At 40.4% G+C, this 23,869-nt stretch overlaps 1 protein-coding gene across 1 annotated transcript in view; it reads left to right on the top strand.

The window, feature by feature from the left end:
* Positions 1–17,170, top strand: part of LOC132405365 (fibroblast growth factor receptor 4-like) — a 54,835-nt gene extending 37,665 nt beyond the window's left edge. The window contains exons 9-18 of the mRNA XM_059990112.1: positions 470–663; positions 1,832–1,977; positions 2,495–2,616; positions 2,899–3,009; positions 4,156–4,346; positions 4,924–5,046; positions 6,991–7,061; positions 9,875–10,012; positions 10,755–10,860; positions 11,679–17,170. Coding sequence (XP_059846095.1) covers positions 470–663; positions 1,832–1,977; positions 2,495–2,616; positions 2,899–3,009; positions 4,156–4,346; positions 4,924–5,046; positions 6,991–7,061; positions 9,875–10,012; positions 10,755–10,860; positions 11,679–11,837 — 1,361 coding nt within the window. The 3' untranslated portion in view covers positions 11,838–17,170. The remainder of the gene's footprint in view (positions 1–469; positions 664–1,831; positions 1,978–2,494; positions 2,617–2,898; positions 3,010–4,155; positions 4,347–4,923; positions 5,047–6,990; positions 7,062–9,874; positions 10,013–10,754; positions 10,861–11,678) is intronic.
* The last annotated feature ends 6,699 nt before the right edge of the window (positions 17,171–23,869 follow it).

The raw sequence follows: 23,869 nt of genomic DNA on the forward strand, positions 1-23,869 counted from the left end.
ATGGCTGATCCATTTTCCTGCCCAGCCCCAATCTCCTGCCTTCTCCCCGTATGTAACTACTTATTGTGGTCAGGCCATTGAGTGCCATCACATCCTTTTGTCAGACTTGGCCCTCTGCAATTTTTCAAGTTTTTACCATATTCTGAGGTCAATATTGATCTGTGACTTCTGAATGTAAGTGTTAGGACGGGCATGTCTGAAGTGAGATGTGGGAGCATGTGATATGGCCAGCCATCACCATTCTACTAGGTGGAATATCCTCTTGTCTGAGAACAAAGTGCCCTTGTAACAGAGAAGTGCTAATCACAGGCCTATATTGCACCTTTGTTGTAAACTAAGCACTGACTCTAACTTCGGTGCCAAAGCCACTGAGGTTTTGCATGTCATGTACCTTTAGCCATTTTCTCAGTAATATCTATCTAGCTTTATGAAAATATTCATAGATCTTCTTCTTTCCATTATTTCACAGAGGAAGAGCCCCCGAAAATAATTGACTCCTCTGGGACAAAGTACACTGATATCCTGATCTATGCTGCTACATCTCTGGCTATCATCTTGTCAGTCGTCATCATTATATTGTGCAGAATGCAGGCAAGGTCCAGCAAAAGGGCCTTTGACCCACTGCCTGTGCAGAAACTCTCCAAGTTTCCTTTTAAAAGACAGGTAAACCCTGGATACCTCACAGCGTTCGGAAATAAATTACTGAAATGCAGCAACAATTCAGCTGAGTGGCTGTGCTTGGCAACCTGTCATTACTTGCTCCTAACCTCTCTTGTTCAGCTCTGCAATTAACAACCTATTTTTATAACTGGCTACATGGCTACCAATGGACCACTCACATCTTGCCCAAATGTTGGTAATTAACAATTTGACAAGCTTTTCTGCCATCATGATGGTGGAAGTCAGTATGTAAGAACCTCGCTGACACTCTTAGTACATTTATGAAGGAGAATAAACAGTTGAAGTCTCAGGCCAAGACCTTTCAGCAGGTTGATCTGATAAAGAGTCTCGGCCCAAAAACCTTGACTATTTATTCGCCTCAATAGATGCAGCCTGACTTGCTGAGTTCTTCCAGCATTTTGTCAATGTTGCTTAAGAATTCCTGGAGTATCTCTGTGTTGTTGTAGTATTGGTTGAGGTGATGAGATACAAATTTGGAATAGGAATACAGGTTGAACCTTTACCGAGCTCCTGAAATGTAGTCTCCAATCCACAGGCAGTGATATATAAATGTCAAAATGTTACTATCTTAATGTCAATACCTGAAAAAAGGAATTAATACGAACAAAACTACAGCAGAAGAAAAAACACCAACAGAATCTTGAATGACCTAAGAGTTCATTAAACTTTAACTGTTCTGTGGGAGCATTTAATTTTGATCATTATTACAATAGAATCTTATAGCATCAATACAATCAACATCATCCCCACACAATAAATTGCACCAACAATATCATAGCACAGGCAAATCGCATCAGCACCTTCATAATATATGAAACTGCATCAACACTGTCACAGCTGGATTGCAGATTTAATTTCATATAGCAACAGAAGTGTACCAATATTATTCCAGTATAACTAGAACAGGTCAACACAATTACATTACACCCAATGTCCATCTCTGTCTGGCCAAGCTGCACCAACATCAACATTGTAGTGCTAAACCACCGTCACAGACTAGTCAGTACAATGTAAGCCAATCACAGATCTGCTAAAGTGCACTAATATTAACCATTGTAAAGCTAATTTTCACAAAGATGCTGGGATGAGTGAGTTTGTAGAAATGCTTCATTTCCATGCAGCTTAATGACTCAATTCTTTGCCATTTCAGTTTTCACGAGAATCAAACTCTTCAATGAAATCGAATGCCTCTCTTGTCAGAGTGACGCGCCTGTCCTCCAGTGGTACACCCATGCTGTCTGGCGTTGTGGAGTTCGAGTTACCAATGGACCCAAAATGGGAATTCCATCGGGATAAGTAAGTGTAATATTAGTAAGATGCTGCATATAGAGTATTAAACTTCACATCTCTTGGTAAGCTGCACGAGTGGCTTACAAATAAATTACCCAAACAGAAACAAGAGAAGATCCGAGCAACACACACAATGGTGGAGGAACTCAGCAGGCCAGGCCAGGCCAGGTATCTATGGAAACGAGTACAGTCGACGTTTCAGGCCGAGACCCTTCAGTGTCCTGCCCGAAACGTCAACGGTACTCTTTTCTGTAGATGCTGCCTGGCCTGCTGAGTTCCTCCAGCATTTTCTGTGTGTGTGTGTACCCAAACAGAACATGGATCAAACTGTCTTCCCATATTGTAAGTTGCAGTAAGAGCAATTCACTGGCACTGAAGTCTGTTATCATATTTATTTTAATAAATTAGGTTTTCCTATAAATAACTCCAGATGGAAATAGAAATAGAAAATAAAGGATTCAGACAGACTTAAACTAGAGTGGAATGTCTGCAGCTCAGAGTTTATCTTGTATTTCTCTTCCAGACTGGTATTGGGGAAACCCCTTGGAGAGGGTTGCTTTGGGCAGGTGGTTAAAGCGGAGGCTTATGGGATAAACAAGGACGACCCGGACAAGCCGGTTACCGTGGCAGTGAAGTCACTGAAAGGTGAGTAAGAAGTGGTTTCATAAAATTCAAAAATATGTAGTCCAGTCTGTTGCTGGTTTCAGTTGGAAGCCTAATAGCCCAGACTACTTTCGAACTAACTCCAGTAAGAGAATGAACTGAACTGTTATTTGATCCAGTTGTACAGTCCAAGTCCAAGTAATTCCGCACAGTTCTTCTCTGATTGATCTCGGTTGGACTTGGTAATAATTTAGCTTGCTTCATCACTTGGTGAAATCAGTGCAAAGGAAAGTATTAAGTACAACTTTCAAAACTTGTTTCCAGATGATGCCACGGAGAAAGACCTGGCAGATCTCATCTCAGAGATGGAGATGATGAAGATGATGGATAAGCATAAAAATATAATTAACTTGCTTGGTGCCTGCACACAGGATGGTGAGTTTATGGTGAACTTCTGTGGAGAGCAAACTATTTTCACGCACTGAATATTTATTTATTGGGATGCAGCGCAGAATAGGCCCTTCTTGCCCAACGAGATGCACTGCTCAGCAACCCCTGATCTAATCCCAGTCAAATCGCAGGACAATTTACAATGACCAATTAACCTACTAAACAGTATGTCTTTGGACTGTGGGAGGAAACCGAAGCACGCGGAGAAAACCCACGCAGTCACGGGGAGTACGTATAAACTCCTCACAGATAGCAGCGGGAACTGAGCTGAAAAGCATTATGTTAACCTACGCTACCGTACTGCCCTAAATATTTTCATACATCAACTATTTTGCGTGATCCTATTTTACACAATCTCTGTAGTGAGAACTACATGAGGATATTAAAGTTACATATGCTGTGTGACTATATTACACAAGACAGTATACATGATTGTATCTCTGTAATAATTTGCATGGTCAATGCCGAACAGGTTAAACTTTAATATCTGCGCTTAGATATATCAGTGCTATATATCAGCACCAGTGCTATATATCACTGAGTGAATACGATGGGCTCCACTATCCACCTATGAGAGGAGAATCTCCAGGTTACCTTGGAACTGGAAGTTTTCTGCCAGTGGTAACAACACTGGGACAGTGCAGCACTGGTTTCTGCCCCCAGTGTTTCCAGCAGCTAGCTTCCACTGTCTTCTTTGTGAGAGTCGTCTTGCATTTGGTCCTTGATTGAAATCCCATCCAATGATATCCCCTGAAAAGCATGTATATCTGAAGTGAAAATGACACTAAGCTTGGGTGTGATAACCTTCGTGTGAGTAAAATATAACATAAATGAAGAAGAATGACTGGCGAGCTGCTGTCAACAATACTACTCACAAAAGCAAATGTGTCAGAAGTAGGAAGCAGGAAAGGAATGCAGCCTATTGTCTTACACCGAACAGGCACAAGATGGCTGCATTTATGTATGTTGCTTGTATACCTTAGAGTGTGGTATCAGAACAGGTATAAGCTTTGCATGAAGTAATTTTGACTGTACGTTGACAGATGGAGAGCGAGGCAAGCTAAAGAGCATGAAGAGTGCTGTTTGTATTTGCTGAGTGTGCTGTGGCTAAAGCTGCTGTTGCTGTCCTAGGTTTGCTGTACGTAATTGTGGAATACGCCACAAAAGGTAACTTGCGGGAATACCTCAGGGCTCGGCGGCCACCCGGCATGGATTACAACTTCCATGTCACAAAGGTGCCGGAAGAGCAACTAACGTTTAAAGATCTGGTGTCCAGCGCTTATCAAGTGGCAAGGGGCATGGAATACTTAGCATCTAAAAAGGTAAGCCATCGGCAAATCCAGCTCTGGGAAGCACTGCAGATAGCATGCCTGGACGAGGCCCAGGTGGATTGCTCATTTAACGTAGGGGGAGTTTAGGTACGTGCATTGGCCCCTTGGGATGGGTGAAAGGTCGTGTGAACAGAGCAATGTGGGAAGGGCAGTGTCTCACTTTCCCATGTCCTACAAGTAAGATGATGGTTTAAAAACAACATCCATCGTTCACAAGCAGAGGGGAATGAGGCTCACATTACAATAGAGCAGCTATGAAGGGCAGGGATTAACGTTTTCGAGCTTATGAGATTGCCGTCCATGGCAGGATTTTCATCTGGTTGCTGAAAGCTTGCTGCTGCGCTGACAGCTTAAAAACTCATCTTGCCAATGAAACATCTTCAAAAGTGTCCACGTTGCCAACTAGTCAAACAGCAGTGTGCCGTGTTAAAGAGAACTGTCTGAGGCTGGCATATTACTGACTGTCTCTCTAATACCTTACCCCCAACTGTTTACTTGTCCTGGCAAAAGCATCCGCTGTGACACAGATGTGAGCGTACTTAGCAGATTGTTTTAATTCTCTCTGCAGTGTATCCATCGTGACTTGGCAGCCAGGAATGTGTTAGTAACTGAAGACAATGTCATGAAAATCGCAGACTTTGGCCTGGCACGAGGTGTGAACAATATTGACTATTACAAGAAAACCACAAATGTAAGTAGCTATCCATTCCGGCAACTGCAGTTAGATGCAGATCTTTATTTGTAACTAAGTAAGCATATTCTGTAAATAATATTACTGCTAGACCCCTGGCCTTCACTTAGTCTGACTAATATTTAAGTGAGGTGATGGGGATTGTAGAGGAACTTGCTGAGATCTGACAAGAGGCAAATGGTTTGGGATTTCTCTGGAAAACCTGTAAATAGACAGGATTGCAGAAAACAAAAATCCTGAATTGCTGAGGACTGCGGGACTTGCACATTGAGCAGTTTATAAAGCTACATGCAAAATACTGAATTGGAAATGAATCAACTGCTGTCGACACAGCGCAAGAAGAGCATTCCTTCTGGGTGGAGGATATATGGAAAAGGAGGAACAGCATAGTGATGGAGGGACGATTTGCAGAAGGAAGCAAATCTGTTGGTGGAATTCTGCCATTTGAACAACATCTGTGAAGGGAAAAGAAATTTCAGCAATTTCTGGTCGAAGACCAGCAGAATTCCTGACGCAGGGTTTTGACCCAAGTTGTCAACGTTCTCTTCTCTCCCCAGCCCCATCCCCCACAGACAGCTGAGTTCATTCAGCAGACGGCTTCTGTTGTTCAGCCTTTGCAGTCCTGTGAGTTTTCACAGTGGCAGAGTCGTTAGAGCTGGCTCCTTATTGCTCTGGAGTCTTGGTTCAATCTTGAACTGCCGTACGGAGTCTTCCCTGTGACCATGTGGGAACTTAGTGCTCTTGTTTCCTCGCACGTTCGAAAGATTTGCAGATAGGTTAATTGGCCACTGCAAGCTATTCCCAGAGTAGGTGGTAGCAAAAGGGTCAAACACATGAGGGAGAATAAGAGTGCAGTGGGAGGAAAATAAAGGAATGGGCCACAAGAGTATGAATTTCAAGTTGTATATGGATACATGCTTTGATAATAAATAAATAAAATGAATGAACTCTTTGGATAGGCTCCTCTGTCATAAATTTTCTTAAGTAATTGGTTTTGCAGGAGACTGTGCCCTGAAAAATGTATGTAAAGTCATACCGTGAAGCTTTTCAAACGTTATCGGCACGGTAGTGTAATAGTTAGCGCAACGCTTTACAGTCACAATAGCCTGGGTTCGATTCCCACCGCTGTCTGTGAGGAGTTGGTACGTTCTCCCCTCAACCATGTGGCTTTTATCCCACACTCCAAAGAGGTACTGGTCATTAGATTAATTGGTCATTGTAAATAGCCCTGTGATTCGGCGGGGATTAAATCGGGTGATTGCTGAGTGGCCTGGCTCGAAGAGCCTGGTCCACACTGTACCTCAATAAATAAATCATCATGGTCCATGCCAAACCTTCTGGCCCATTTATAAGATTCACATGTTTAACTAACTACTGCCAGGTCCTCCCAAGGCTGTAAACCTTAGTTTAATTTTCATTATTTAGTAAAAGTTGCTGTGTCCTTCGATAACTGCTGGAGCACCATTTGCCCTGACAGTGGTTAGCACGACGTTATTACAGCTCGGGTGTTCCAGGGTTCAATTCTGGCGCCATTCTGTAAGGAGTCTTTGTATGTCATCCCCGTGGAAGGCATGGGTTTTCTCTGGGTCCTTCGGTTTCTTCCCACAGTCCACAGACAAACCGAGTTGGTTAACTGGTCAATGCAAGTTGTCCTGTGATTAGGCAGGGGTTAATCGGGGTTGCAGGAACACCGTGACTCGAAGGGGCTACTCCACACTGTATCACTACATAAAACATATCCAAAGTCCTTTAAAAAAATAATAATGTCACTTTAAGTAATTTGCTCTGGGTAATTCCTGTGCACACAGTTCATTGTGCTGTTTGAAACCTCAGTACTTGGGCCTGCAGCTGACAGTTTGTCATGGAGGTTAACTTGAAAGTACGTCGAACTTGTCAAAGGGGAACACTAGACTCACTGACAATGGCTTTTATGTTTCATTCCAGGGTCGCTTGCCAGTAAAGTGGATGGCGCCAGAGGCCTTATTTGATAGAGTGTATACACACCAAAGTGATGTGTAAGTACTGATCATATTTAAGTACTCTTTAGGTATTAGATTCCCTTTCTCAATTTGAGTAGGCTGTGCAAGAAAGCTATAGTGTTGATTACCTACTGAAGCCTGCCAGCAGTGTCATTACACCCTGCACTAAATGGATTGACAAAGTTAGACACAATGTCAAAATATTATCTTGTGTTCTTTACTTAAAACTACTATTTAACCTTCATTATATTTATATTTTAATAAACTCCATGGAATTCACTTCAATTGAACAGACCACTTCAAGATACTGTGTTGTAGTATTTAGCATATTGCTTGAGACTACGAACTCTCCAAGAAACCCATGCTTCCGGTGAACAATCATTCATGAGCCATCAAATCCTGAAACATCACCAGAATTATGGCCTGGTCATTTTATACAGAACAATATCATGGATCCTTCCATTTTATTTCACTCTGAAGAAGAGATCAGTAGGTTGGTTTGCTCATCCAGTTTAACATCACTAAGAACAAGTGAGATTTTGGCCTAAGTGCATTTGTTGAGATCAGATAACACACATGGAAGCTGTAAGTCAAAATTTATCCTAGAAATACAACCGTGGCTTTGTCAGGCTGTGATATAAAGATCTGAAGCCAAGGTTTGCCAGAACCACTACCTATCTGAAAGTAGTTCACCTATTTCAGTAGTCAACTGTTGTGTACTTAATATTTCAGTAATATTTGAGTAATATTGTAAATAAATTGATTAAGCATTCTTTGTTTACGTAATTCATTACAGGTTATATGTAAAAGTACATAAATGGCATATGTTATGACGCTACCACATGACTCATGGGCACCTCACTTAAAGTAAAACTAAGTTAGACTCACATTTCAGACTCCCATCTTTTCCTTTTAATTAGTTTAATGTTTTGGAGTTGCAAAACAACATCAACATGCTGTGATACTTTAGCACTGGACTGTCACATGGGCTGGTGTTCATTCCACGTCTCAATCATGTCTACACAAGCAACGTGCTATGAGCAAAATCCCTAGCAGTCCTGCCCTGCCACAGCGAGTGCCATGTTCAACAATGTTTACCAATCATCTAACGGTCATGGAGGAATATTCACTACAGTGTTAAAGACAAACTCAAAACAAAAGCCACACGCCCTTTTCCATCTTAAGGGCAGGAATGCCAAGTATAGCCTGTTAGTGATCTTCTTTTTAACACTGGATGATGTGACTTTACTGCAATCCATGCACAGCCGTCAGAGGCAGATGTCCACCATGACAGGGATCACTTCAAACCTTTAAAGCAGGATTTTTGTTCACCTGGCTCATTTTTCCCAGTGTAAAAGTCTCCCAACAGCATACAGCTGATTAACTTATCTCCAGCGGTCTGAAAAGCAATAGATAAAATATTTAGCTTTCACGTACTTTTCTATGAAGTCAAACAGTTTGAGGAGTCCCACACTCAGATTGCATTCTTAGTCCTCACCAAGGTCGGTGAATTTCTATGATCTCAAGTGCTGCACCTTGGGTGTGTGTGTTAAGTGCTTTGCCGTGGAACAAGGGAAATGGCTGAGCACTATAGATGGTGCAAAGAAGCCCCACGAGACCAAGCCCAGTGTCATAGATCTAGTACAGGAAAGGACGGTGACATCTACAAGTATAATTGATTGGAACATCTGTTTCAATTTCAATTGGTTGGAACTGTATGGAACACATGAAGGAAAATGTTATGAGTAACCAGAGTACTTAAACTATTGGAATAAACCAGAACAGTACTTTTGGAGGTGCTAGAAACTGCAAATGACAGAATCTGGTGCAACTAATAATGTGCTGAAAGAGCTCTGTGGATTGAGCAGCATCTGTGAGAGGAAAGGAATTGTCAATGCTTTGGTTTGAAACCCTGCATCAGGACTGGGAGATAGCAGAGGAGGAGTGATGCACCATCGATAACTCTCGGAGACGGGAGGTGAACGATAGGCTTTTATAGCAGCAAACGAGACCACCACATCCTGGAGACTGAGGGAGGAGCAGTGCCTCCAATCGCCTTTATACTGGGGTCTGTGGGAGGAGCCACAGGAGCAGTCAGCAGAAGGGCGTGTCCAGACAGGCATACACATAGTTTACCACAAGGAATGGTGGGACGGGGAACCAGAGGTGATGGATGGACTGTGGAGGGTTAAGGATGATGGGTAGATCAAGTGACCTTGGGAAGGAGAGTGGGTGAAAGTTTGGGACAAAGGCAGATGGATAATAGACAGAGGTAGACATTTTAAAAGAAGGGGGCACGGGGCAGGAGAGGTTGAATAACAGTTAATTTGTTTGGGTGTAAGTGTGTGACCTCACCCAAATACTTAAGTTCCATATCTGACCTCTCACGACCCAATGTCACCATCACCATAAATATAACAATCTTGAACAAGGTATTGGTCCACTTGATAATGGAACTCAAAATATTGATCAAAAACAGAGGACATATGCAGTAGTATTTAACAAACTACCTGAACAGGATAAAATCCTAACATGTGCTCACTTTGGATTCTAACTGAAGACCTGAATTTTTAGGATTAGCAACAATTCCTTCACAAAGGAAGTGTTCAATGTGTGGAATCAAGATCAAATAGTGGAAGCAAAACTGAATCTGGATTGAACAAATAACTGCCTACACTGTCCATAATTATCCTGTGTTCTTGTAAAAATAATGTTTATTTCAATTTGCATTGGATGATAAAAAATGTACTAACTCAGATGATATCCTCGTCACTTTCATAGATGGGTATTGCAAACTTTTATTGGTCCTATCAGCTAATCTTTTGCTGTTGCTTCTCATTATGATGCAGATGGTCATTTGGAGTCTTGATGTGGGAAATCTTCACACTAGGTGGCTCTCCTTATCCAGGAATCCCTGTGGAGGAACTCTTCAAACTTCTCAAAGAAGGCCATCGAATGGACAAGCCGTCAAACTGTACTCATGAACTGTAAGCTACTCATCAGCATCTGACTGATTTATACACGTGCAATACATAGCCCCCGCAGATCAGCGAACCTTTGCTTTCTCACCTTTGGACATTAGTTATTTTAGAAAATAGGCTGTGAGCATTGTTCCCTTCCAGCAGAATAAAATTCACCCTGGTACCAACAAACTGAAGAGAAGATAAAGAAGATGTGATACTTCTAGCTATGAATGTTTAATGTTATATCCTTGAAACGTCAATAAAGAGCTAGGGAATTTGTGCTCCCTGAATATGTTCCAGCAGCAAACTCTTAATGTCAGCTAACTGAAGGTAATTACAGCCAAATCTATTGCGATATGTTTCTCACATTCTTTCAAAGTGTCAGGGCCTTGATTGTATACTTGAGGGTCCTGAAGGTTTAAAGCACAGACTGATAGATTGGATTGTTTGGGGCACCTTTAAATGGCTAACTTTGTCTGAGGATCAAACACGAGGAAATCTGCAGATGCTGGAAATTCAAACAACACACACAAAATGCTGGTGGAACACAGCTGGCCAGGCAGCATTTATAGGAGAAGTTCTGTCGACGTTTCAGGCCGACACCCTTCGTCAGGACTTTGTCTGAGGATTGTTGGAACTACTTACTTTGTCTCATTAAGCTTTTTAAATAAACATAGCAAATACACTCTTAGAATATCTGTGGTATTATATGTAATTTGTGTGAAACTTTTGACGTTGAATCTCACTTGTTATATATCTGTTTCAGATATTTGCTTATGAGGGAGTGCTGGCATGCAGTGGCTTCCCAAAGACCAACATTCAAACAGCTGGTGGCAGAGCTTGACAAGGTCTTGAGTTCTATATCAGATGAGGTCAGTGCACTTACAATATGTTCATGTTTCCTCCATCCACATTTCCTTCTGGCCCCCTTGGTTTCTGAATAGTTTAACATCAGAATTAGGACATTAAAATTTCTTGGATCAGAAACCTAGATAGTCCATGACTTGCCAGATTACCACACAAAGAAAATCTTTTATCTGCTTGAGATAGATGTCAATGCTGTATGTGGTTAAAAGCCAAGTAAGTCTAATGTTATAATACAAATTAAATATGGCAAACAGAAGGAAATTTGAAGCAGAAGGGTGCTCCTGACTCATTTTTTTTCTGATCTTACATGAAAAAGAGGGTGGAGATAGCCATAATTAAAAATACACTCCATTCCCAAGTCAGATTCATGAAGCTTTATCATAATTCCTCACTGATATATTTTGATCCCTGACAATATCCCAGAACTGTGACTTCATTTCTGATACACCAGTATGAAAGCTTCCTTTGACCACACCACTCCTTTAGCAACCTCTCTTGGGATTGCCAGTTAGTGCAAGTTTATCTTAATTTTGGGAGTTTTGTTGCAAGTTGATATCCATTCAAAATTGGATTGCAACTGACTGAACTTATCACATGATCATTCCAATCTTCTGCACAATTCAGCACAAGAGCTCAAACCCAAAGTATAAAAAGTGAATGTACTAACCAACTACTTCACCCAGTTCCCCTTACAGCAAAGCAAGCCTTCATCTTAACTAATTACTTAGAAATCAGATGATAATTCAATCTTATGGTAAACTGGGTTTATTAAAAAATGTGATGCTTTTTGATGAAATGTCTTTCCAAATTTTTCCTTCAACAGTATTTGGACCTCTCGACTCCCTTTGAGCAATATTCTCCCTCCTGCGAGGACAGCAACAGTACATGTTCTTCTGATGACTCTGTCTTTGCCCACGAACCTTTGTCTGAAGACCCGTGCTTACTCAACTACCGTGATTGTAACACTCGAAGCAGGACTTGAGGAAAATGTCATTCTGCAACTGGCTCAGCGTTGCTAATTGCCCTGTAATTTACCAAGGTCGTACATTGGGGAAGGTCGGAAACTGGAATGAGACTGATTTTTCCCTAAGACCTGCTTCTTCCTGAAAGGTATGAAATGTCCTTCTGTGGAAGTAACGCAGGCGGTGTGGCAAGGAATTTAAAACCATTCATGCCTTCATCGGTTCAGACTTACCACAATTCTTGCCTTTTGAGACTGATGACTAGCAATAAAAGCCATATTTGTATTCAGGCATTGGGTAACAGCAGAGCTCCCTGTCATAGGAACATCATACCACCTTTTGTGGCAATTCTATTGATTCTTTACCATGTGATATTATCAAAGGAGGTGATGTATCATAGCTTGATAATGTATAGTAGTGAAGGAGCATAAAGTGAACCACAACAGCAACTGTAAGTTATTTGGAACAGAATCCAACTTGTGAGGAAAGAGCTTCCATGATTGGAACAGATGGAGTTAAAGATTTGCTACCAAGAAAATCCTGGACTTGCATCTCTGGTCAAAGGATCAAAACTATCATCTGGCGATAATGTTATTAACTGCACCATTCACTACACTAGTTACCTAATAAGATCATATCATTTGGTGTAATAAGTTTCAATTTTTGCTCTGCAGGAAAACCAAACTTTGGAGAAGGTAGAGTACTTTACCTGATTGGTTTACCTGGCCTTTGTAGAATATTTCAACCAGACATCTGTAGCCTCTATTGAAATGGAAATTCTACAATAAGCAAATTGCAGAATGACGTACCAATTCTGGAATGCCCGGAATTCAGTGCAAAGCTCTTCGAACGATGCAGTGACCTGAGATCCCATTTTAAAAATATCTTTGCATCAAGATAAGTCAATTGCCATCAAAGTAAATGTTTTATAACTCTAATGTTTACCAGTCTACAGAACGGGGTGTGTATTCAGGGAACAGCCTGGTCTAATAATCCACTGACCAGTTAATTGCAAATGCCCCAAAAATGATTTGTATGTATAGTTCAAACTGCTTTGCTTTTTTTTAAAAGGGACGGGTATCTGGAGCACCGTACACGATTGGCAATGTAATAGCAAAATCAATCTTCCAACTGTGTAACTGTATCCACTTTCACCTATAAACACAGCAATTAGTCTCACGAGCAATTACCATAGCAACTGTTCTTTGTAGAAAATTGTATTCATTTTACTGTGTGAATGGACAAGCTTGGGAACAGCTGGCCCAGCTGTTTGTAGCGACGGTTATCCAGATAATAATTGGTTTACTGTCTTATACCCTGCTGAAAGTTATAGCATAGATACAGATTTGTATCTGAAAATTTCTTTAAGTACCATATCCAAATTTTTTGGCAGTCACACTTCCTTTTCTGGTTATTAGTGCCAATATTTTTGTGACCTAAGATTAATTACAGTTGCTATTGGAGACCTCCACAGAACATAATTGGAGTTTGCATGTAATTGCCTTTTGTTAATTTGCCCATTCACTGCTCTCTTGCACTATGAGCAGGGGCAACAACCAGACCAAGAGTGCAATTACTTTTCACTCCAGTTTTACACTTTTCCTACTACGGGGGTTCTCTGAGCTTTGCTCCATACAGTGAAGAGATTCAGATTAGCGATTTATGAGAAATGGTGGGAGGGGGGGGGGGGGGGGACAGGTGATATTAGAATAGCAGATCAATCTCCCAATGGTACAGCAGCCAGGGTCAAAGCTGTAAAATGTTTCAGCAGAAACACCTTTCCTTGTTTTTCTGAGGGTTATGGAAGGCAGGAATATTCTTAGTTGGCTTGTATCATGGAACCGGGATTCTCGGTGAGCATCAACATTGCGTCTAAGCAGAGACCACACAATTAAAAGCAGTGTTGTTTTTAGGTGCTAAACTGCTGTTAATTGTAAAGTTCATGCATTATCTTAAATTCCTCTACCGGGGTTCCAAAACCTGTTGAGTGATGAAAAGTTAGGTCTTCTGCAATATTTGTAAATAAGGTGCCATGTACCTGAGGAAGAAAGATTGTCATATTATGACCTCAGGACTCTTGACTATGTGACCAGCAGAGTTTACAATGCCTGTATTATTGTCCTCTTCTGGCAATCACATTTCTTGTAAATAGGATTGAATTTTATGTAGCTGTACAGAGTATCTTACATTGGCATGTTTATTGCAAAAAATTGTTGCATTTTCTAAATTATTTCTCTTTTGAAACTGCTACCATGATGAGATGCCTTTCTTCCCCATCATGGTTGGAGAGTCTTGGTACTTAGTCTATCAGGACAGAGATTTATAGTATTTGTGTACAATAAAATGGACAATTTTATCGAAGGGCAAAACAGTTGTAAGCACAAGACTGAAAACTTATTGCCTGTCTTCACTATGTTACTGAAGGTGCCTCAGCCTCTGACTGACTGATGTCTTTGGTATCTTTTTCTTTTCAAAACTTTGCTTTTTTAAAAAAAAGAATGCTGGACCTTTCCCTGCTCTTTCCCCTTTATGCTGCATTTACTATGGAGCTGTTTGGTGCTTCAGGGTAGATTAGTGCAGCAGTTAAAGAGATATTGTAAGCAGGAAGCACGTTGCCTAAGGTCACGGTTAGAATAAAATTCTGAATGGCTGTGCAGCATTAGACCTGGACAAACAGAAGGAGGAATATCTCTGGTATGTGCTCTTTATCATCCTGGTGGATACGGGGTGCTCTTTGAGAGTTTGAGGTTTGCATTTCACTCACCACATCTCACCATTCAGAACATTTACCAACTGAGCTCCCACCACTTTCACTGGTGGTACAAAGAACAGCACCATACCCTGTGTCATCACTTATAGAAACCAATCTTTTACTATTTTTTTAAAATTTTGAGTAACCACCCTTCCTGCCCAACGAGTCCATGCTGCCCAACTACATCCATGTGACCAATTAAGCTACTAACCCATATTTTTGGGAATGGGGAAGGAAACCGAAGCGCCCAGAGGAAATCCATGCAGTCACGGAGAGAATGTACGGACTGCTCATGAATTGAACCCAGACTGCTGGTGCTGTAATAGCATAATGCTTCCACGTCATGTCAATATAACATAAGGAAGTGCTGCAGTACTCCTGGCCAGGTAGTCTTCTGCTATCGCTCCTTTTAATTATGTTTCCCTTTCCACTGCTGCTGCCTGGACTGCAGAGTATTTCCATCAATTTCTGTTTTGATTTTAGATTCCTGGCATTTGCAATTTATTGTGTCTTGGTTTAAATTGCCTGTTTATCAGTCTTTTTTTTAGAAAAGGTGTTTATATCCTTGCTTTTATCCTCTTTTCCCCTCAGCTAGGAAGTTAGTTGGGAATGAAAAGACAAGGAACAGAATCTGTAGTGGCTTAGATGTGTCCCATTATTAATTCAGTGGGTTCATGGCTAAACTTCTACACAAGTTCACCTTGCTCCATGTACAAAACTGTTCATCCATACAAATCAGCAGTATTTTATTATCTTTAACGTGGTTCATAGTTGTGTTACCTTAAATTATTATTTATTTTATTTTCATTCCCTTAGACCTGGTGAAGGCAAAATCTGAGGGAAATGGCCATTGGGGCATTCCATAGATTTCATTTGATCACTATGGGATTTTATTTTTTTCTCTTAAATTTTGGCTCTTTGCTGAATTCAAAGCTGAAGGTGAATAAATGGGAATGGCCCAGGACAACCCATAGTGTGACAGTCATAAGGCACAGGAGCAGAATTAGGCCATTCGGCCCATCGAGTCTGCTCCACCATTTTGTCATTGCTGATCCATTTCCCTCTCAAACCCAGGCTTCTGCCTTCTCTCCATAACCTTTCATGCCCTGACTAGTTAAGGTTCTAAATTATTATTATTAAATGGAGATGAGGAGGAATTTCTTTAGCTTGAGGGTGGTGAATCTGTGGAGGCCAGGACCTGGTGTGTATTTAAGGTGGAAGTTGATAGGTTCCATAGAAGGACTTTTATTTATTCCATGCAGTAATTTCAGTGGGATTACTTCAACACTGAGGGCCTTCAAGCTAGAAAACTGATTAGATTTCCAAAAGCATCATTTTTCCAGTGCTAATAATTAGGATTTGTCATGCTGCTATATACTGGATTTAACCAGGCTGATGCCAGCTAATTCTGACCTTCTTATACTGGAGCTGCTGCTAGCAAGACTATTAGGTAGCAACAGCCTTGCAGGACTGGAGTTCACTGTGCTCTTGTCTCACGTGACCATTGCTAGCCAATAGTTAAACATCAATGTGGTTACAGTGCATGGAGATTTCAGAAATGATAACAAAGAACCAGAAATCCAAAAAAACTATTGTCATTAATGAACATATTTTATACTACTTTGAATGGAATATTTCATTGCAGAGGGATTATTGCATTAAAAGAACAGTTTTTATATTAGATTAATAATTTTATCTGTAATATTGTTTAAATGTTAATCAGTTATATTGTAAATGAATACATGCAGGTTTTTTTTAGTGAGTGTATATTTTTACAAATGCACAGCAGGGTTTCACTGACTGATCTTGTGTGTAATCATCCTATTATTGACCTGGACAAAGTGCCAATAAGAATCAATTTCCTCAGTAGTATATGCATATTCTGATATCATTCATTGTGAATGAACATAACCCAAAATGAAGGTGATATTTATAAATCAGCCTCTTCTGTATGAACAAACACATCTTGGTGATGCATACACACAAAATTCTGTGTTTTTATTTGCAAGTATTGATATCATTAAAGCTGATCTCGGAATCACATTTCAGCAGTTAACAAGGCAGTCACATCACCCAATGGAATATTCAATAATTCCAGTACGATATTCGACTGATCCAAAATGAAGAACAAGGATTGCTCAAATGAAATTTTGATTGGGGTTTAAAAAAATAAACTTTTACCATCTAGTACGTTTTAAATCAATGGTATTGATGAGAAAATTCCAGAGCAGAGCTAACACTTCATTGATAGCTTAAAAGCCATTTTTAAAATTCACAGAATTACATTTAATTTATTGTGTTTTATGAACAAACATTTTGTATTCTGGTTTGAAAATCTATTTGAAGATGTTTGAAGACCTGCTCCACAGCGGTAATTTGTCAGTTCTGAGTCTTTAGAAGTATGAGATAATCAAAATCAATCACAGCCAATTAGATCATTCTTCCCTTTTAACGTTTGAGTTAATCTGTGAAAGTTTCCAGGTCTATATTCTGTAATATGTCATTGAATGAGACTGACTGACTGAACCTCATTGCATACCTCATGTATTCAATTCATAAACCTTCCAATTTTAGGGCCAAATAAAGACATTTAAGATGAAATCAGGTGTATGATGCTTTTCTCTTCTGTAAGTTAAAAGTCCCTGTTTAAGAGAAATGCTGTAAAGCAAGGACAGCATCAAACAAAATCTCCAATGCATCAAAGAATTAAATTTAAGTAAATAAAGATGCTAATGAAAAGGTAGATATATGCTTATTCTCAAAGGCATAATGGTAAAAGACCTTGATGCAGCCGTAAAGAAGGTAAGACAGCAGCTATAGTTCATTAGTTTGAGGAGATTTGGTTTGTCAACTAAAATTCTCAAAAACTTCTACAAATGTACCAAATGTGACTGGTTACATTATGATCTGGTATTGCACAAGATCAAAATAAGTTGCAAAAATTTGTAAACTTAGTCAGAGCTGTCATGGGTACCAGTCTCTGTAGTATCCAAGGCATCTTCAAGGAGCAGTGCCTTAGGAAGGCAGCATCCATTGTTAAGGATCCCCACCACCCAGGACACGCCCTCTTCACTGTGTTACCATTGGGAAGGAGGTACAGAAACCTGAAGGCACACAGTCAGTGAAGCAGGAACAGCTTCTTCTCCTCTGCCGTCTGATTTTTAAATGGACATTGAACCTGTGAACACTACCTCAATACTTTTTTATTTATTTTGACTTGCTTATTTTAACTTAACTATTTAATAGACATATATATACTTAATATATATTTTTCTCTATTTTTTTATTTATTGAATTGTATTACTGCCGTGAAGTTAACACATTGCAAATATTAGAAAAGATTGTAAGTAGTAAGATCGAGGCAAATCAGAAAAAAAGTTTTCAAACTCTTCTACCCATTTAGGCCCCATTTTTTTTATCAGGTATTTTTGCTAACTATGATTACTATTAAATTTGTCATCTGTGGAAACTTGGGATGAGAGATTCTTCAACATGGAAGCATACATGTTCAATTGGTTCTGGGGAGGGGGCTAACATTCCAATACATCACTTCCAGAGTGTTTGAAACAACAATTTTGACCCTTACACAGTTGCACACAAGTCAATTGCCAGTCTATGCTGCTGCCACGAATCAGAATTAGAATGAAGTTTAATATCACTGGCGTATGTCGTGAAATTTGTTGTTTTGCGGTAGCTGACTTTGCAATGCATAATAAAAAAACGAAATTACCATATTACATATACACACATATGCACAGTGCCTTGTAAAAGTATTCAGCCCTCAATCTTTTATTCACATAAATGAGTATTACAACCAGAGATTTTGATCAGTTTAACTGAGAATTTTTACTTGGGAATCACATGCTCCTTTTTTCACAGTAGTGCCCGAAAACAGAAATTGTAAAACATGAAAAAGTAAAAATTAAAAAACTGAAATGTCAGCAGTTCAAAAGTACTCATCCTCCTTTGCTCAGTACTTAGTTGAACCACCTCTTGTAGCCATGACAGCCAGTGGTATTTTTAGATAAGTCTTTACTAGCTTTGCACTATGTGATGGAAAAGGATTTGCCCATTCCTCCCTGCTAAATTGCTCATGCTGTGGCAGGTTAGTTGGGAAGGGGAGGTCTTACTAGAGATGTTCAATAGAGTTAAGGTCAGGACTCTGACTGGGCCACTCGAGGACATCAACTTTCTTCATCTGAAGCCACTCCATGGTTGTTCTGGCAGTGTGCTTTGGGTTGTTGTCCTGCTGAAAGCTGAACTTCCTCCCCAGTTTACACCTTCTGCAGACACTTATCCAGGATCTCTCTCTGTATTTAGCAACATTCATCTTCCCATCAATCCTGACCAGATTTCTAGTGCCTGCCTCCGAAAATCATCCCCATAGCTTGATGCTACCTCCACCATACTTTACAGTAGGTGTTACCTGACTGGTGCACAGTATTAGATTTACATCAGATGTATCACTGAGTGTTGAGGCCAAAAAGTTCCACTTTAGTCTCATACAACCACAAGATTTTCTACATTTTTACAGTACCTTGTAAGTGATGCTTTGCAAAGACTTTATGGGCATTGATACTCGTTTTTTGGCCAAGAATTATTCCATACCATGCTTCTGCACATACCCTTTTTGTGCAAGGCCTTTGAGATTGTGGAGCCATGAACTTGGTCTCCAGTTGCAGCCATTGACTTCTGCAGCTCCCTCAGAGTGACTGCTGATGTTGCAATAGCCTCCTTTACAGATGCCATTCTTCTCCGGTGACTAAATTTGGCGGGGTGACCTGACCTAGGCAGTGGGGTTGTAGTTTCACAACTTTTCACAACGGACTGCACTGAGATCCAAAGTAGGTTCAGTACCCTTTGAGGTGGGCTTGTATCCTTTCCCAGATTGTGCATCTCTATTATCATTGCCCTGACTTGTCTTGAGTATTCTTTTGTCTTCATTTCATGTGCTCTGTTGAAATCTACCATATTGTTGGACCTTACAGAAAAAGGGGTTATTTATTCTTATGAATTGATTGAAAACAGGCGATCCTCCAATTTTATACATCAACAAATTGGTAAGGTAACATACAGTATTGCACTTGAGAAAAGTTAGCAAAATAATTACAAATACTTTTTCAGCCTCACAATTTTATTTTTTATTTAAGTTGACAGATTCTGGAATTTTTCTTTTGACTTGACATGATGTACAATATTTTGTAGATTAGCTGAAAAAATCCTACTTCAATATATTTTAAATTTATAAAATGAGACGGTACAATAAGAAAATAGTTGAGGGGCTGAATACTTCTTCAAGGCACTGGAAATCAATAAGTGGTGCAAAAAGAGAGCAAAGCAGTAGTGAGGTTTTGTACATGGGTTCATTGCCCATTCAGAATTCCAATGGCGGAGGGGACGAAGCTGATCCTGAAATGTTGGGTGTGTGTCTTCAGGCTCCTGTACCTCCTTCTTGAGGGCATACCCTTAGTGATGGATGCTGCCTTTTGAAGGGGTCCTGGCTGATGGAGAGGCTAGTGACAGTGATGGAGCTGGTTGAGTTTACAACTTTCTGCAGCTTTTCCCATGCAGTGATGCACGGTTAGCGTACTTTCCACATTGCATCTGTAGAAACTTGCAAGAGCCTTTGGTGGCATACCAAGTCTCCTCAAACTCCTGATGAAGTACAGCCGCTGTGGTGCCTCCTTTGTAACTGCAGCAGTATGTTGGGCCCAGCATAGATCCTCAGAGGTATTGACACCCAGGAACCTGTAACTGCTCATCCCTCATATGGAAAACAAAATATTAACAGAGATGGAGAAGCTAACATAGAAACATAGAAAACCTACAGCACAGTACAGGCCCTTTGGCCCACAAATCTGTGCCGAACACGTCCCTATCTTAGAAATGACTAGGGTTACCCATAGCCCTCTATTTTTCTAAGCTCCATGTACCTATCCAAAAGTCTCTTAAAAGACCCTATCATATCCACCTCCACCACTGTTGCCGGCAGCCCATTCCATGCCCTCACCACTCTGCGTAAAAAAAAACTTACCCCTGACATTTCCTCTGTACCTACTCCCCAGCACCTTAAACCTGTGTCCTCTTGTTGCAACCATTTCAGCCCTGAGAAAAAACCTCTGCCTATTCACACGATCAATGCCTCTCATCATCTTATACACCTCTATCAGGTCACCCCTCATCCTCCGTCGCTCCAAGGAGAAAAGGCCGAGTTCACTCAACCTGTTTTCACAAGGCATGCTCACCAATCCAGGCAACGTCCTTGTAAATCTCCTCTGCACCATTTCTATGGTTTCCACATCCATTAGGTCAAAGAAGCTGTTGAGAATAATGGTGAAAGATTGGACAGGGAGAGGAGTGACAGGCAGTAATTTAGGGGAGTGAATAGTGTGAGTGAGGCAGCCGAAGTGAAGAGTTAGGATATTTGAGGTAGGTTGGCATGTGACTCTGAGTGGAGTGGGAATAAGATTGGGGATGGAATGTTGTTGGGAATCTGGGAACAGGAAAGAATTAAGAATTAAGATATGGAGCAGAATCTTCATTGACAGACTTAATCAATAGCTGATAGGTTGACATTAGTTTAAATAATGAAGGAATGAGTCTCGGTCTACTCCAGCAGTTGAAATGTGTGATGCTCCTTAACTTCATAATCATGCTAAAAAATCTCAAGAATAGCATACTGTTCCATACTCACACCAAGTGATGTTACTGCCTACTTCCAGGTGTTTCTGTGCATTTATGTGTCATAGGGGACTGCAATAGAATTTCCTGAAGCCTTGTCAAAACAATTGGATTTCAGATTAAAGTTCGATTGTTCGACCTCTAAAAATGTGGCTCAACATGTTGGAAATTCTTGGACATTCTCTTGCGTCGTAGCATTATGCTGTTTTTGGCTGAGATTTTTGCTCAGGGACTGGCAAGGTCAAGAATTGCTATATTAGAGTTTATGGACTAAGACAATTGTGTCATAACATTAAAGTATAACAAATTCTGTGATGTTACGTTTGTTGGATATTACTAACTGAAGCAGTGTAAACTCCACAATATCATTGGCTCTTTTTCACTCACTCATCTGTAACCATTATTTAATCATCTACACAGAACTTCCCTCCTTAATCTTAGTAGCACTTGCATGGATAAAAGAAGAATGGGTTCGTTATCTTCCCTGCATCTTTGCTACCTGATTCAAGTCTAGCCCAAGTTGAAAAAGGACGCTTCATTGATCACTTGGAGGAATTGCACAGAAAGCGGCCATCTGATGCAGGAGAGATATTTGTATTGGCAACAAATGATCCAAAATCAGAAGAGAACAATTGACTGTGACCCCACAGATCTTTGATACTTACGTGAAACACCCATCACTCCAATGACTGCTCCAAAAGTCAAAATCCGTATTTCAGTCCTTTATTAGCAATGAGAAAACATAAAGTTGAGCATTATTGAGTGTTGTCTCAGCAATCAGCAAAGATATTAACTCCACTGACCCGAAGACACAAACTGCCGCAAAATAAGCAAGAATCCATAACTTATTCCCTTTGCTTTTACCGCAGCCCCACTGATGTGACCAGTTACCATAATAAACATAATAATCACACAACACAGAACGCATGGCTCCTACAATATTGTTACTGAATGTTCAGGATAGGTAGTTAGACTCTCTCTTGATAGGGACAACATCTTACGGCACCTTTTACCACTTATCAGCATATATCTGAAAATTGCCTAGGTCTTAGATGAAACGTGACTGCAGATGATAGAATTCAGAGCAAAAGCAGCCTCATGCAGGGACACATTGACGTGCACCTTTGGTCTTCACAGATGCCGCTGAGACTTTCCAGCATTCCACTCTAGGTCATGCTGCGTGCAAGTGCAATATGCTTCATTTATCGAGAGGATGTGAATGGAAATTAATATCATTAGCAAACATTTTCACTTCTGACCTTATGATGGAAGAGGGATCATTAACAAAGCAGCTGAAAATAGTTACTCTGCATCACATAATAAGTCCAGTGCATTAAATGAATGACACAGAGTGCATTAGTCACCGGCAATCTACTAAACAGAAAGGCAGTGAAATGCACCATCCAATATCCTTCATAATTTACTTATTACGAATACGTATCATTCACAATTCTTTTGCAGAACAATTGTTTGCTGGTGAGTACTCTGCTGTATCTTTAGCACAGATATGTTCAATGCCAACAGAGATCTCAACAAGCCAATGTACAGTGTACCTCTTTTCTCTTTCACCCACTTAGATATGCGTAACTAGACACTGAACTGATTTTGAGTACCCCGCAATATCATTGAATCTACAATTGACGACGGATTGTGAAATTGAATTCCAATGTGAAACAAGGTTACAGTGGTTTACAACCAGAAACACACACTCAAACAGGGCTACCATACACAATTGGACCTTATGCTCATTAATAGTTTCTGACATTCTGCTCTGCAGCATTCAGAGAAGGGTGGCAGCCTTAAAGGTACTCTACGCATGGCAGCAATACATAATATGGCTACAGACAAGAGAAAGGATGCAAGAGAAAGAGACAGATTTCCCATTAAAAGGACAATAAGCTAAGGTAACTGAAGTACATGCCAGTGGTCGAGTCAGGGCAGGAAACCCATCAGAGGCACTAAAAAAAGAACCACAGGAGGTGGTTATCATCTGCTTCAGGAGTGGAAAGCCCCACAAACTAGATTCTGGTCACAAGAAACCTCATGGGCTCACTAGACCTAACTGTCGATGTACACGCCTCTGTTTACTCTTACAGGGCATTGCCAGAGTTGCTTTCTCTGGTAGAGTTCAAAGTGTATTACATGCAGAGGTTTTAGTTCTTTAAGTAAGGCGCCACTTTTCAGGAAATGGATGCTGCAGCAAGTCATTTATGTAATTGGATCAGGATTGCATTCATTAAAATGTTATAATCAGCACAGTTATTACTGTACAGCAGGAAACGAGGAACTATTAGGTGCCTTCTGGGCTCTCCCAGTTGATTGTCGGTATTGTGTGAGTCAGTCATTCAGCACAGAAATGGACATTTCAGCCCATCACATCTATGCTAACCCTTTTACCTATTTACGTTCATTGCGTTTTCCCCAATATGGCAGTATTCTTCTATCCTTTCCCTATTTACTTGTCTGTGCAAATGCTTTTTAAACATAGTAGTTGTACCTGATTTCTCTGTTAGTCTGTTCCAGACATCTACCACTATCTGACTATCTATGCCCCTCTTAATTTTCAACCAGGTCACCCCTCAGCCTCTTTGCTCAACCTATACGACCTCTGCCCACCAA

This window comes from Hypanus sabinus, chromosome 15, assembly GCF_030144855.1.
Source record: "Hypanus sabinus isolate sHypSab1 chromosome 15, sHypSab1.hap1, whole genome shotgun sequence".
NCBI classification, from domain to species: domain Eukaryota; kingdom Metazoa; phylum Chordata; class Chondrichthyes; order Myliobatiformes; family Dasyatidae; genus Hypanus; species Hypanus sabinus.